The sequence below is a fragment of the Gambusia affinis genome, linkage group LG18 (genome assembly GCF_019740435.1).
Source record: "Gambusia affinis linkage group LG18, SWU_Gaff_1.0, whole genome shotgun sequence".
In the NCBI taxonomy this organism is placed as follows: Eukaryota; Metazoa; Chordata; class Actinopteri; order Cyprinodontiformes; family Poeciliidae; genus Gambusia; species Gambusia affinis.
In genome coordinates, this window is record NC_057885.1 from 3,080,788 (window position 1) to 3,096,576 (window position 15,789).

General features: G+C 39.5%; 1 protein-coding gene across 13 annotated transcripts in view; it reads left to right on the forward strand.

Annotated features, from left to right (window-relative positions):
- The first annotated feature begins 1,350 nt into the window (after window positions 1-1,350).
- Window positions 1,351-15,789, forward strand: part of ehbp1l1a (EH domain binding protein 1-like 1a) — a 30,318-nt gene continuing 15,879 nt past the window's right edge. For 4 of the 13 annotated variants that reach the window (XM_044097864.1, XM_044097866.1, XM_044097868.1 and 1 more), the window contains exons 1-14: window positions 1,357-1,602; window positions 5,175-5,232; window positions 5,437-5,532; window positions 5,643-5,696; window positions 6,962-7,140; window positions 7,342-7,487; window positions 8,031-8,093; window positions 8,307-8,534; window positions 10,687-10,851; window positions 11,672-11,797; window positions 11,889-12,029; window positions 12,740-12,958; window positions 13,098-13,245; window positions 14,747-14,926. In XM_044097864.1, coding sequence (XP_043953799.1) covers window positions 1,499-1,602; window positions 5,175-5,232; window positions 5,437-5,532; window positions 5,643-5,696; window positions 6,962-7,140; window positions 7,342-7,487; window positions 8,031-8,093; window positions 8,307-8,534; window positions 10,687-10,851; window positions 11,672-11,797; window positions 11,889-12,029; window positions 12,740-12,958; window positions 13,098-13,245; window positions 14,747-14,926 — 1,907 coding nt within the window. In that variant the 5' untranslated portion in view covers window positions 1,357-1,498. Of the gene's footprint in view, window positions 1,603-5,174; window positions 5,233-5,436; window positions 5,533-5,642; window positions 5,697-6,961; window positions 7,141-7,341; window positions 7,488-8,030; window positions 8,094-8,306; window positions 8,535-10,686; window positions 10,852-11,671; window positions 11,798-11,888; window positions 12,030-12,739; window positions 12,959-13,097; window positions 13,246-14,746; window positions 14,927-15,789 lie in introns of all 13 variants that reach the window. The other 9 variants (XR_006368799.1, XM_044097873.1, XM_044097867.1 and 6 more) reach the window with 9 other exon arrangements.

The following is a 15,789-nucleotide window of genomic DNA, read 5'->3' on the forward strand; positions in this document are numbered from 1 at the left end:
GTATGTCAGTGTTGCTCTTTTTCTGATAAATGTTAAGCTATTTTCTACTATCCTTGTACTTTATGATGGCTCTATGAATGTGTGGTTCATCAGCTGTTTGTTATAACTGCCTTAGTTCCTGTATGATGGCAGGTAAAACATGGACAATTAATCACCAACTTGTATTGCAGCAATAATAAGCAAAGATGGAGTAAGTCAAACACTGATAAAAAAAATGCATCAAAAAGGTTTAAAAGTTAGTATAGAACTTTTAAATGGTATAACCTTTACAAAGACGGCCAATATCTTATGATCTCTCTCAGGAGACTTTACTTTGTAAACCTAAAGAAAGATGTATGATTCTGAGTTAAGAGATATTATAAGTGCATGTTCATTGTTTATCTCTTGTATACTCAGAAGCAGCAGTATGTTCCCAGCTGCTCAGGATAATGTGGAGAGATAAAAATAAACTCAGTGTTGACCGGAAAAAGTCCCTGAAGCTGACACTGGACTCATGACAGGGGAAATGCTCTGAGACTGGCTCAGAGATAATTTCTGTTTTTGAATTCACTGCTTTATAATAACCCTCAGCAAAGCATCATGGAAATTTACTAACCTCTGTTTGGCTCCTCTAAGCACTATTTATGTGAGGGCCCTGTCATTTGTTCTGGTTTAGTTCCAATTATCTTTAGCAAGACATTTTTTATGAATGGAACCATCATAAACGTTTCTAATTATATACTTACTGATTTAATCTGTGTACACAAAACACCGACCCTGTAAAGAGAAGCTAAACCAGAAAGTATTACTATTCAACAGACATTTTGTCATTGTTTTATCCATATAAGATCCGTTATCATTGTGTCTTTTTTTGTTTTCTGTTTTATGGTACTAATTTAGAAATTCGCATAACGCCCCAGTTTCATTATTACATACTCCTGCACAACGGGAAGTTACAATATGTGTGACTTGTAAAGCGCATGATAGAAAAGTCAAGTTACACAGCTGCATGGGAGGACAGGAAGTGCGGATATTCAATAACATTGTGACTATAATAATAATAATAATAATAATAATAATAATAATAATAATAATAATAATAATAATAATAATAATAATAATAATAATAATAATAATAATAATAATAATAATAATAACAATTGAAGGTTAATATAATAACCCTCAAAGCTTATAGAACACCATATTGGTGTTCTTGACGAGCTACTGACATGACTGTGTGCTTACGTCCTAAGTCGCTACCTCCAAAATACCGCTGTGTGTGATACCTCACGTTAGGACAAACGCTCCAACAATAACTTTATTTTGAAAGTCATCGACGCGCGTGCTCCAATTATCCTGCGCTAGCTTGATGCGAACCCAGACTTGCCCGAGGCGCGTGTGTCTTTGGACACCGGTGAGTCGCTGTCCTTCGTCCCCGCGGTGAAGCAGCGGGGGTCTGCGCCCTCTGCGCTGTAATGCCGCTCTGAATCGCCTCTTTGCGGGAACTATCGACTCAGACATGACTTCAGTCTGGAAAAGACTCCAGCGAGTCGGGAAGAGGGCGTCAAAGTTCCAGTTTGTTGCCTCCTTTCAAGAACTCGTAATAGAATGCACAGATAAATGGTAAGTGTATTAAGGTTGGTATTTGTTAAACAGAGGACATAGTGCAGATTATCCGTTCCTCTCAGTGTGCCTGGTTCTATTCAACACACATTAAAGGGACTGACTGACAGACGTAACCAGAAAGGGATGCAGGGACTCCACCCGAAGCACTCCGTAGTCACCAGAGCAGCCAGGCTTTAGGGATCCATTAGCCGCTTCATCCGAAAGTCTGAAGTGGATACATGGATCTGTTCTCCTTACTGTCCCACACTTTTACAAGCGAGGCGGAAATTGGAGCTTTTGAATAATAATGCACCAGATGACAGCGAAATGTTTGCGGGGTAAAACGCACTTCTTGACTCTAGACTCAGTCTTGGTCATTTAGTTTCCCTCAGTGACTGAATAGAAAGTAGTTCTAACTAGAATGAAAGAATGTATTGTTGGATCTGCGTATTTTCCTCAGAGTACTACTCAGATGATGTCAGCATGTTGACAAATGGGTACTTCTCTCCTGCGTGGCCATTACTTCCGCGTTTGTTTTTGGAATATAAACATCAGCTGTTGTTTCCATGGGGTGTGGGACCTCTTACCCAGGGAACCGTGGCATACTTCCAAAGGTTCACAGTGGGAGCTTTACAAGTCTGCCTCGCTGTTTCTCTGGGGTTACTTTTTATTTATTACAGTATGTGTGCACTGCTCCATCCAGTGCACACATACTGGATGGAGTATGTGTGCACTGTATGGACACATACAGTGTCCATCCATCCACCCTCCAACCCACCTAGGGTGAGATGGTGCTAAGATCCATCAACAGGTTGCAGGTAGTCCAACACATTGCTCACTTATTTCTGTTGCATCTACACTCTGATTCGTTATGTGTGTTATTGGTACTTCTTTGTTCATTATTTTGTTAACATTCATACATCATCTTTGAATTTCATAAGGACTCGTCAAAGTACTCACAGCACGTTCTCAATTAATCATTAATTCAGACATTACATTTTCACGTAAATTTGTTTTATTCAGCAATGTATGCCTTAAACTATCTCAGAGCTGCCCTCTTTGAATTGAAAGATGGCCACTGTAGTAGAATGTTCTTATTGGTTCCATCAGTACATCTTGGTTGAGAGCTACGTCACAGACTCAGGTCTCATTCAGACACGCCCCCTGGTGGCGAGTCAGGAGTTGATATAGCAAGTTGATGGATGACGTTTCTCAGCATTGCTTATGTGTGACTCATTACCTGCCAAGTCTCCAGTTAAGGCAGGTGTTCTGACTATCAGTGCTATCTCGTCAGATTTTCCTACCATAGCACGGATAGCTAAGTCTATCTGTTTGTGCTACGCATCCAAAACTCCTACCATCATGTTTACAAACAGAAAACTATAGTGGATTGTCCATCCATCCATCCATTTTCTTACACCCTTCTTCCCTAAATGGGGTCGGGAGGGTTGCTGGTGCCTATCTCCAGCTGCGTTCCGGGCGAGAGGCGGGGTCACCCTGGACAGGTCGCCAGTCTGTCGCAGGGCAACACAAAGACTTACAAGACAAACAACCATGCACACACACACTCACACCTAGGGAGAATTTAGAGAAACCAATTAACCTGACAGTCATGTTTTTGGACTGTGGGAGGAAGCTGGAGAACCCGGAGAGAACCCACGCATGCACAGGGAGAACATGCAAACTCCATGCAGAAAGACCCCGGCCGGGAATCGAACCCAGGACCTTCTTGCTGCAAGGCAACAGCTCTACCAACTGCGCCACTGTGCAGCCCTTATAGTGGATAGTGTTAATGTTAAATATATTGGATAACATTATTTGAGTGACGGGACTGAAGTGGAAGCTTAGGAGTTATACTTAGCTTAGCGTTGGAACAATTTATATCTTTGACAAAACCACAAAAAGATCACCCATTTAAAATGAAAAGCTATAGCTATATGTACTAATCATCTTATTAGAATATCCTACCTGTTAAAATATTTTAAATACAGAGGCATTTGTAAGAATAAAACAGTATCAGACAGGGGAAACAGGTTTGTATTGGAATTAAATTAAAGACAAATACAGATCTCTGCAACTCTTTTTTGCGCATTAATACGTTGTATGACAGACTTTATTAAATGCAGCGCAGCCACAACGTGTTCACCAAACTGCACAGGTCACTGTGCACCTGAAATGATAGGATATGATTCATGTACGCTAATATTACACCGCTATTACACAGCTTCAATCTCACATAGTATCACTACCAACATCTACTCAGCAAGGTTTAGTAATATAGATTGTTATTAAACTAAGATATTTTAAAGTATAGGGACAAAAAAGCCCACAAAACAACGTATTTTGTCCCGATTAACCGCTAAATAATAACTTGTTTACAGTAACGACATTGCAGACGGCAAACCATTTATATATATATATATATATATTTACAAGCTGCCTGTCATGTAAACTAAAACCATGATGTAATACAGCAGCTTAATGAAAGCCAGTGATAAAATAAATTAAATAAAGCTAACCGTAATCTTCGATGAAACAAAATTATTTAAGAACAGCAATTCCATTCTTAAGTTAAATTGTTCTAAATTCATCCCGGGGAATGATGCTACCAACCACCATGTTTCATAGTGTTGTATTTTTCCATCATAGACACAAATACAGGTTGTTGGGCGTGTTTGGTCCCAGAAGAATATATTCTTCCACGATTGTCTTCCCTACATGTCCTATGTCAAACTTTAAACAGGACGTTTTCTGTTCTCACTGCTGTGAAACAACAATGCATTAATTAATGTAAAATATCACTTAAGTGACCTAAATGTTGCTGCCATGTAGTAATGAAATAGTCCACATTTTGTTTAAATAATTTCATAATATGTTACAAACACAGGTGACAAAATGAATATCTTAATTCCCGTTCTTTTAATGCAGTTAATTTTTTAAAAACAGTTAGCTCCAGGGCTAATATGAAGTTTGAACATTATTTCCTTCTCCGTTTCAGCTGTTTCTCTGTGGGACTCCTGTTTCTTATAAAAGTAATCTCTGAAAGCAGCTCCACTCTCTCTCCTCTCCCGTCCTGCTCTGTGCTGCTGCAGCCCCGCAGCAGAGCAGCGCTGAGAGCATAGGGAGAATAACAAAATGATTTTACTGTTGTCAACAAAACACTGTAGCAAAGCACTTTTTAACATGCAACTATTTGCAACTGAAGCAACGCTACGCTGCCACGAACAAATAAAAAATATGAACAATGGTAAATACAAAAGCATCAAAGATGTTTAGAACTCATTAACTCAGTTCATTTTTTAAATAAATAATGAATTAATCAGGATTAATTCACAGAAACCCTATGATTTGTCAGATTACAATTGTTATTGTTTGACAGCCTGAATTACAAACTCATAACAATGCAGCATTGTAATGTGCTTAGGGTTAGCTTAATGGTACGCTGATGTAAGGTAAGAGTTAATGCATTAATTAATGTAAAATTGCATATTTACTACATACTAATGTACAAATTAATGCCTGTTGTAATGTCAATGTATTTTATATCTAAATTACATTTGTACTGTGTGTTTTTATTTGTTGTCACTTAGGCAACCAGACAAACTGAGGGTGATGTGGATCAGAAGAAACAGACGTCACAGTACCAAGGTTAGGGTTAATGTTAGGAATCAGTTAAATTGTCTAAATGTAGTAATGTAATTTAAATTTATTCTCTAAAAATAGTGTCCTCCAGAGGTCTATGTCAAGTTCCATGTAGTAATGAATGGAGCTTCACATTCATTACATATTCCTTGTAAAGGGAATATATAAAGTTTTTCATATATTGAGTTCTCCGTTGCTCTTTTCTGTTAGCTCCACAGCTGGCAGCCTGGTATAAAGAACCCATACAGAGGCCTGATCATTTGGCAGGTTCCAGAGAGTTTAAACATCACTGTGACTCTCTTCAAGGTATGAATTTATTTTGTACTTAGAAAGTATTTAACTTACATAATGACAATTTTGTTGCATTTATGAGTCATTTACCTAACAGACAGCTTCCATGCTTTGTTGACCAACAGGAACCTACTGCTGAAGAGTTTGAGGACAAAGATTGGACTTTTGTCATTGAAAATGTAAGTTCATTATTTATTACATTGTTAAACACGCTCACACCCTTCCACGTGCTCTCTGCTACGCTACAAGAGAGCGTAACGTAACAGAGATAGTGAAGCCTGCTGTGAATATGCAGGCTAGTAAGCATTGAGGCAGTTTGGCTGTAAAGTCCAGTTGTTTCTTCACCATTAGCACAGCTACAGCACACCAGCAATCTTGAGCTTGAACATGCTGAACGGGGGACGGTGTGAGCACCACATACACGCAGTTGATTGATGATTGATAGCTCTAACACATTCCCCTTGGCTCAGGTTGGTTGTTTCCAACTGGGAAAAATACTGTAGATCAGAATTGAAAACTGAGTCATCTTGGTCAGTGACTACAACACCGGTTCAGCTTTTAAAGCCTTTTGCTATGAGGGCATCTTCAAAAGTAAATAAAACAAAGTGTACATTTTGTGTCTCTTAGCTAGTGAGAAAATTCAAAATTCCTGTGTCTATGGACAAATTAAATGAGGCAGCTGTGCTTTCAGTATTTGACAATGGAAACATTTGGCAAAGTAACATTTAAAGTAAAAAAGTGAGGTAATTTGTATTTGGTAGATTATTTCTTTGTTATCACAATTCTTCTTGGCAATAAATCTCAGGCTTTTGGAAAGCCTGTTTACCTCCCCATTTAGTGGTGCCTCATTCGTAAGGAAAATACATACGCAGGTAGAGTTACTAAGTTCAGCATATTATGGGTTATGTCCATGAAAGATTTTCCATATCCTCTTTGCCTTTGCCAGACAGTTTCTTCTGCTGTTGGCTTCTACATTTCAAACCTTGAGATAACCTTCGATTCAGGTTTTGCCCTGGAATATCATGTCAAGTCTGGTCCGTTGTTGTTTCTACCTGCAAAATAATGCCAAACATAACCCTATTGCCTCTCATCCAGAAAAGAAAATCTTAATTCGAGCTTTTGCTTCGTCTCATTCTGATTATTGCAAAGCACTTTTCACTCGTCTAACCAAAACCTCCCCATCAGTCTGGCAGAAGGCTGCTGCCAGGCTCCTGACTGAATCTTCAAAACTCCACTTCTAATGTAACTTCATTGGCTCCCGGTTCATTAGTGAGTGGATTTTAAGATATTGATGCTATCTTGAGAGGGGCTACACAAATAGAATTTTACTTAAAATAATCCTTTCTGTCTGGGTATGTGTCAGGGGTTGTCTTGTTTTGACTCAATTTATCTCAAGAAAGAAAGAATTTGTTTGCCAACTTAATGTCTTTGTGCATTCTTTCAGGAGACAAAAGGCCGTAGGAAAGTTTTAGCATCAGCTGATGTTAATATGAAGAAGTACGCCAGTGCCGCCTCAGCTCAATACAACATAACACTGAAGCTCAAGCCACTGTCTGTGAAAGTGGTGGAAGCCACGCTCATACTCAACTTGTCATGCATCTTCCTCAAGGAGGGAAAAGCTACGTAAGTTTGATATTATGTCAGTATTTACCTTTGTACCTCAGAGGCACATTTTGTAAAATCCTAGGAAACTGAACTTCACCTATCTGACCTGGTAGAAACTCTGCATGTCCAATGGACAGATCCTTTACACAGCTGGTGGTGTGTTTGTCCATGTGTGATGAGAGTAGTGATTCCTGTGGATTTGCTCTCCTCTTTCTCCAGGGATGAGGACATGCAAAGTTTGGCCAGCTTAATGAGCATGAAACAGAGTGACGTAGGCAACCTGGATGACTTTAATGACAGCGATGATGAGGCAGGCGAAGAGAGACGAGTCATCTTTGGAACTGGACAGAGCATCCATGTTGCTGGTAACACTGCACAGTTTTGAGTTGGTGCTATTATATGATGCTAATCTTTTTCCCGTCTGGTTTCTAATTTAAAAAAAGGAGGAATTAGAATGTGTTATTCTGTAGTAAAAGCCATAGAGATCCACTCCTGTTTAATGTTCTGAACATTATTAGCAAGCACAGAGTACAGCTGTTCTCAGGGTTTGCTAGCTGTAGCAAAATGTTTCATTGTGTGTTTTGTTTGATTTTTGATTCAGGTAAGGCTCCAAAGTGTGTTATCTTACCTTTCATTTCTCTCTAAATTACAACTTATGAAGTAAGTTTAAAGTGAAAATAAAGGAGTGTTTGCAGTCTGGGTTTACAACCAGGTTAGGCTGTAAGGTGTGGAAGCTGTAAGGTCAGAGGTCAGGATTCTCCTGATCTTTCTGCTTCTTTTGAGCCTTGCTTCCCCTCGTATGACTTTTTTTTCTGCTTTTATTTATTCTGGTGAAACTACTGCTCCTTTCTTTTATTTCTTCCCTCTGCTGTTCCGTATCTTCGTCTTATGCTACCTCCCTCCCCCAGCTTCCTGCAGTGTGAGTGAACAAGATGTGACTGGGAGGCCTGAAAGTCAATCGGGCCCCAGAGGTAATGTTCTGTTCACTCTGCAGTCTCCTTCTTTACATCCTTGTCATATAAAATGTGCTGTCTTCATTTTCATTGACATACGTGTCCCTTCATTTTGTGAACTGTCTCTGTTTTGTTTTCTGCCTCATTCCAATCTCTCACTTTTGTCCATTAAACCTCCTACTTCCCTTTCACCTTGTCCCTCCTGCATCTCGTCTTTTATGTTTCACTCAGTAACCGTCGGGATGGACAGGATAAAGTCCTCTGGCATTTCCTCCATACATGCTCCCTTATTTGAACCTGAAGGTCCTTCAGATCCACTCGTCTTCCTGCAAACCCACATGCAACCACCAAGCCCCACCCAAACGGGTCGGCCTTCACCTCATGCCAGCTCAGGGCTGGCTTTTACACATGCTCTTCCTCCAGTACTTCCAAAAATCTTTCAGTCAACTTCCAGATCAGGTATCTGCCCAGAAACTCCTAGCCCTTTGTTCGTGCTTCTGTCTTTACGGGCAGAGGATTTTAAGTAGGGCTGCCAAAAGTGAAAAAAACAAAAAAATCACTATTCTAGCAATTGTTTTACTAATTATTAGGCCTCATTTTCTGACTCTTTTCTCTGTGGACCATTACAAAACGCTCCCCTAAAATCTCAGTCACTAAGCCATAAAACTGACGTGGAATTTGAGGACAGTTAAAGTTCATCCAACTGGCCAGTTGGATGAACCTAATCAAAAGCAGGTGAATCATTGTGCCAATGAATGACTTGAACTCTCAAGATGTGTTCATGTTTTATATTCTAATATTTGTATATGTTTTATTTTTCACTGTGACTGAGGTAATTGTGGCGACTGTGATGATCATGGTTGATCTTCATCAAAGAAAATAAGTTGCTAAATTTACCCGTGGAGACTGGCTGAGTAATTCAAATGCTGGGGAGCTGCTACATTTGGTCTTTATCTTAGTTTACATTCTACCATCTCCTGCCCTTAATGTGTTTCTTTGAGAGCAAAAGTTTTCTTCTCATAAGAAAAGTCTCAAGTGCCTTCTGTAAGTCCTGTCATGACATTTGATGTTTTTTTGGAAAGTTTTATTATTATCCTGTGATGAGTCTTCTGGGTGAACTTGCTGGGACAGGCAGACTTTGGCATGTTGGCAGTTGTCTTGATGTTTTCTGTTCTGTTGGAAAGAGTGATTTCAGTTAGTTTTAAGAGCTTTCTAAACCGGACTGATAAACTGCTATAGTCTTCTTTCTGGTGACCTCAGTCAGCTCTCTGGCTCTTATCATTACAGTAAAGCTGGATAAACGTCTCAGCAGTAAAGCTAGCCTTGACAATTGTTGTGAACTGGACCGATGCAGCTCTTCAGAGATGATCTCCTGCCCTGTAATCCTCGGCTCCCCTGGTTGTGCTGACACTGTCTTTACATAGTCATGTCTGACTGTGCTCTTCCTTCTAATTAGCTTTGATATTGACTGCATTGTTATATCCTCGGTGGCAAGTTGCTTTGGATGAAAGCATCTGCCAAATGCATACCCATGAGTGTAAATATTAATATCGACACTCATGCACAAGACTCAAAAAACTTTGACACGCACTATGAAAGAGAATACAAGGAAAGGTCATGCTAAGTGTTTTGTGACTTTTGTCAACTTCAGAGATTTGTTCCGTTAGACCTCAGACGGTCTGGTGTGGTAGCCAGTTCAAAACTGTTATCAACACAACCTCTGTGTCATGAAACGTGGAAGGTCAGATCAGTAGGAAGCCAAGGCTGCACCTGCAGGTCACATGACACCTGGTTTATTTGGGTGATGGGATGTTGTTGCCAAGACGTGCACTGACAGCTGCGGCCGTCCTGTGGCCGTGCTGAGCTGTCTCTGGGTCACACCCAGAAATTAGATGAGATTATTGGGCAGAAGGATAAAGTCGCAGATTGATGAATAATTGGGAACTATGCTTGAAACGAAAGATTTTCTATAGCAGCCAGAGAAAATGTAACATGTTAAACAGACAGAAACACAGGAAGGTTTTGGGTTGTTGTTTTGGATTTAATGAAATGACAAAAAAATACAATTTTTATTTTTCATTAGTGTCTCCTCCTTTCATTCATCAAGATTAATGTTCTTCAATCCACCTTAAACATGTAAAACAGTTTTTTCATCAGTGTTATGAATTGACTGGGGTAACCATCGCAGCGTGAAAGATCCAACCTCACCACACAACAGTTGTAGTAATCAGTAGCTTATTAAGATACATTTCTAAAGCTGACAATTCACAATTTGCTCTGAGTCATTATTAAGATAAAGGCAGGAGGAAGAAAACAGATAAGACCTGAAGGATCTAGAATTTTTTTAAATGGTCTGCATGCCATTGTAAAGTAAAAGTTGTTTAACGTCACTTAGACACCGGAAAATAAATATGCTTGTATTTATTTTCCTGGTTTTGTGCTTAAAAAAAACCCACCAGTGGAATTATAAGTTCCCCACTGAAATACATTACAGGCAGGTTTAGTTTGCCCCTAACACCATGTGTGTTTTATATTCACTTCTAAATTCTTTTTTTGATATTTTCTACAGTACCTTCTGGAAAATACTCTTATCATTTTCCATTAATTTTAGCCCTGCGAAGGCCCCACAGCTTCCACAATGATGCCTGCTCCTCTGATGGTGTGGTGGCCCGGTATTTCTCTACACTCGTCCCTTCTAAAGCCTGCTCTACCTCTTCTCTGTCTTCATCTGATCCATCTCCACACCTCCCTGCTTTCTCTGACAGATCACACACAGGTTTGTTAAGCAGCATCAGTTGGAACCTAAATCTAAGCCATACGCAGCAAAGAATTTGCATATATTTAAGCTAAGACTAGACCTACTTTTAGCGAATCTCACCCCTTACTGTATCCTTTTGTCTCAGATGTATTTCTTGTGAAATGTTCCATTTAAGAAGGAATTTTTGCATCTTTTACATTCTGTGGACAATTTGAGCTTTTAAAGACTTCTACAGACATTTGGTAAAGACTGGGTTGTGTTCAGGAGCTCAGTTCCACTCAATTGTTATAATAACAATGCCCAGTCACAAAACCTCTTACTTGGATAGGTCATCTATGTTTCCGAGGAACCGTGTCCAGGTAGACTGTCTGGAGCTGACTGGAGCAGGACATTCTGCTGGGGTCTGCAGTTCCAGGGCAGCTTGATTCCCAGGCAGCAAGAAAACATTCTGTAGATGAGAAAACGGCTCTGTTAGTTTCTCCAATTGCTGTACCTTCTGAAAGACTTGTTAGGCTTTACCTAAGAATCCCAGTTTTTTTTTTTTTTTTTTACTGCCCTCCATTAATATATCTGTCAATGCTTGGGTGCATTACCAATCAGGGTTGCTCTTAGTTTTTTGACATACGGTACTTAAGAATCAATTAATATTCAAGTTTAAAGTCATTGGCATGTCCAAACATTATTCAAATGTCCTCGTAACCATAAAGGAAGTGTCCCATGTAAACATGGGCTCTTTTGAGCAGTTTCTCTTACTGCACACTTTTTTATGGATAAGCCTGTTATGTTTTCTGGAATCCACAGAGATTTCTTTTTCCCTCTTTCTGCTCCTCATCCTTAGTTCCTCTAAGAACCTTCCCTCCTATACCTCCCACTTCCAGGCAGCCCAAAGATCGACCCACCTCAATGGTGGAGTTGGGCTGTACCCTCACTAAGCCCACAAGTCTTCCATCTGCCTGCGAGAGAGGTAAAAGGATGAAGACGCAGTAGAGAATTGGGTGTTTTCACCTTATGCTATTTATGTGTCTTCCCACCATTTTCCTGCTCTTCTTTTCCAGCTTCCTGGCAGACTGAATGGAAGCCTCCTAAATTTCAGGCCCCTCTAGCACAGCCGGCCCTCTCGCCTAAGTTTTTGCGTCTTTCTGCGAGTCATCCAGGAGAAGTTGTGGTGGTGCACAAAGAGCAGGGAATAGAAATACGTAATGCTGTAACCTAAGTCTCTCCAGGCTTTTAGTGTGTGTTGTTAGTGGGATGTGCAGTAGATGAAATATCTTTTGCTTTAATTAATTTTGTCTAAATTTACCTGCACTTGAATCACTAATTTATTTGTGATTGTCCCTGCCTGATGTAGCCTGTTTAGTAGTCTAGATGAAATTTAATGCCTAGGATTACTAAAACATTCTGTTAATCTCCTAATATTTGCAAAGTGGCATAATGCACGCTGGGACCTGAGTGACTGCTGACTAATGTGTTCGAAAAGAATTGCTGATCTTTCCCACCGTCATTGATATTGAGGTTTGGGAGGTTATGAGATAAAAATGTTGTCTTTCTATTCTAAACAGAACAACTTCATTGGTCTGCCTGTGAATTCAGAAATAATAAACAAGGCTGTTTTCATGTTGCCATGGAGCTACCAATAACAGGAATATACAGTGAAATTCAGTATGTATTGAATGTTAATTTTACATTATACAACCTATTTACCGCTTTGTGAAAAATGGGACAAATTGCTGGCTAGTTGCTGACAAACCCACTGGATTGATTAACAGGTCAATCTCTTCTGCTCTACACACCTCCCTGCATGGTATTGGTATTGCTTCAGACTTTAGCTTGATGTTGATACTTTTTCCCCTACTTTTCTTCCCATCTCCTCATCACTTCTATCCATGCTTTTCTTCCTCCCCGCCAGCTTCATCCTGTTCGTCTGCAGCTCAGTCTGTGGATCAGAAACAGCAGGAAGAGACAGGATATGTTTTCTCTGGGAAACCTCATGGCAGTGTCACTGTACAGAACCGCTCAACTACTTGTCATAGTCCTTCATCTGCCCCTCTGCTCTCTGGGGCTCCTCATCCTCCCCAGCCACACATATTTGAAACAGTCATAATCTCCCCAAGTAGACAGGAAGCAGGTAAAAAATAACAAGTCATGGGTCAGTATGCTTTCACATAGAGACTAAATAGAGTAAATAGAGACTGGACACTAGTGATGGTTATCATCCGCATTGAACGAAGTAGTAAAATCTCATCTGTTGCTCTCTTTGTGTTTAGAGTTTAAGAGACAGCTGAGTACCCTGAGTGAGGAGGAGAGCCAGAGTTCAGGCCCTGCAGCAGCCAGCCTGAGGACAGACACATCCACAGCACCGGGGCAGAAAACCAATGCACCATCAGCAGTGGAGCTCATCAAAGCTTCAGCAGGGTGCGTATATGTGCACTAAACCATGACTGATAAGTAGCTTCTGCATTTCTGAATATTCTGTGTTTTGCTTGACCAACGAACTGCAGCGCTTTGTGCATCTTGCGCTGTGGTGAGACGAAAACCAGGTTTTAATCTTGTCTCATAGTTTGAAGGTAACAGCTGTTTGAGGCCAGACCATAGCTGACTGTAATCTGATGAATGCAACAAAATGTTTCACCCACTTCAAACATTATGCTTGTTTGAAACAAGAAGCCTCCACTGGGGAAAATATTTAGTTTTTCTTTTTTAACATTTAAAAATTTCTTGCAAAATCCACCAAAATGTATGTATCAAGTCCTTGAGCGTTTGAAATGAAAGTAACTGAAAAAGTTCTTTTCAATATTGAAGAAGAGAAATAAAGCAAGACTTAGTCTATTTGAGTCTAATAGTCTATACATATTATAAATGTATTTATCACTTAGATTTTGGTAAATGGTTTTAAGTGGTTGAGAATAAAACAAATATCAGGCATCTTTGATTAGTGTTCTGCCCCAATCAACTGTCTGAAAATCAGTGCCTCACTGTGACTGCAGATGAACTTACACTCACCTTCTGTCCTTGTTGACCTTGCTTTACCCTGGTGGCAGCACTGGATGTGCTGGATGTTTGAAGCCTCCTTCTCTGCACTTGAATCTATCACTTTTATGTTTTCAATAACCCAGAAAACTGATTTATCTGCTGCAATACTCTGAGCAGGAGCTCCCTGTGTGTGAGGCTGCCTTGATATAAAATGATGATGGCCTCACCCATCTGTTTGGAGGAGGTAGCTATTGTTGATCATCTGTCATGATTCTAAAGTGGAATCATGTTACCTAACCATTCTGTCAGCGCAACAATACACTGAACAGTTTTTTTAAAGAATGTTTTTGTGTTCATTAATTCTTAAAATATGAGATAAATATAACAGATACAATTAATGTGCTTGCAGAATAATCAAACTGCCTCAGAAGAATATTTTTTCTTGAAACACCCGAACACAACTTCCAAAGGACCAACATTTATGCTCTGAACATTTCTCTCCATGTGATAATATTTTATTCAAATGGCCTACAGTATTTTTACTATGCTATTTTTACATCTAAAATAAAGATTTCTCAAAGTCTATTGTTGCAACCATGTAATAACGTGGCACCAAGAAACAAGGACTAGCAAATTCATTTCAGGACAAAAGGTTAGGAAAAGGTAGTGTGATTTGCAGTTCTTTGTTATTCCACCAGGTTCGTCTTTGAAATATTTGCTTTTGGACTCTGTTTTCATTTCAGAATGTGGCACTCGAGTCCTGATGTGCCCTTGTTTTTGACTGTTAGTGACACTAACTTGTTTGGGTTGTGATGCATTAGTGTGATGCATTTTGCAATGAAATGAAGAATTTCAACCTTTAGCTGGCTGGCTCGCATTCTTTTAGATATCCATAATATTTTATCATATCCAAAATTTCCCCTTTATTCTCTTATTGTTCCAGCCCCATGGCTCAGAGGGATACTGAAAAAGGACAAACTGTTGTCAAAGATACAGACACTACAGAAGTCACTGTGGAAAGACCTGTACATTTGTCCTCAGGGGAACCAAGAGATTTGTGTCTTTTAGAGTCATTGTGTTGTGATTCTGTTGAACAAACATGCACCAGACATAGTGAGCGTGGGTAAGTCTAGATTGACAGAATTGCCTAAATGAAGCATTAGATGCTGCATGGCTTTGGTTGTTTGCACTCAGTAGAAGTTCCACGACTTATGCATGATGTAGCAAAACCGTTTCATTGGTCCATCAGCTGCATAACACAATACTACTCAGCAAAGAACATCTTCAAAAGGTAGCAAGAATATTGGTTTATGAGTTACATAGTAAAACATCCATCCATCCATCCATCCATCCATCCATCCATCCATCCATCCATCCATCCATCCATCCATCCATCAAACATATAAATAACTATGATAGCCTCCACTCTTTTTCTGGACTTAAGCTTGAATTAGTCACCACTTTACCAGAGGTCGCCATCACAGATCCACACAGTCTCTGTCATGTAGTCACCTCAACAGATGCATTAACCTAAACAGAAGTAAATAACAGATTTTGCAGTAGTATGCCAAAGCTTGTTGTAAATTTTGGAGTAAACAACAGCTAAATTTACAAGCATACACTGTGAAATGCTGTTTTAGAGAAACAAATTATAATGCTTTATATTTAGTTTTTCTTCACTACAGAATCTTGAAAAAGTATGAAACCAACTTGATGTTTACCATATTTAGTTACAATAAAACTGCAAATGCCATGGGACATGACTAAATTTGTGATCTTGAATTAAATGAAGAAGATAGTGGTGAAACTCAGAGCAGCACATGCATCTAATGCAAAGTATTTGCTTTAAATGTCTAGGTAAAAATGTGCCACTGTCTTGTCTGTTTCATGAATTCAGTTTACCAGATTTACCAAGTAGATCTCTTACAGAACAGGTGAGATTATGTTTTATAAAGTCTTGTGTATATTTAGGTCCGGGCACACAGA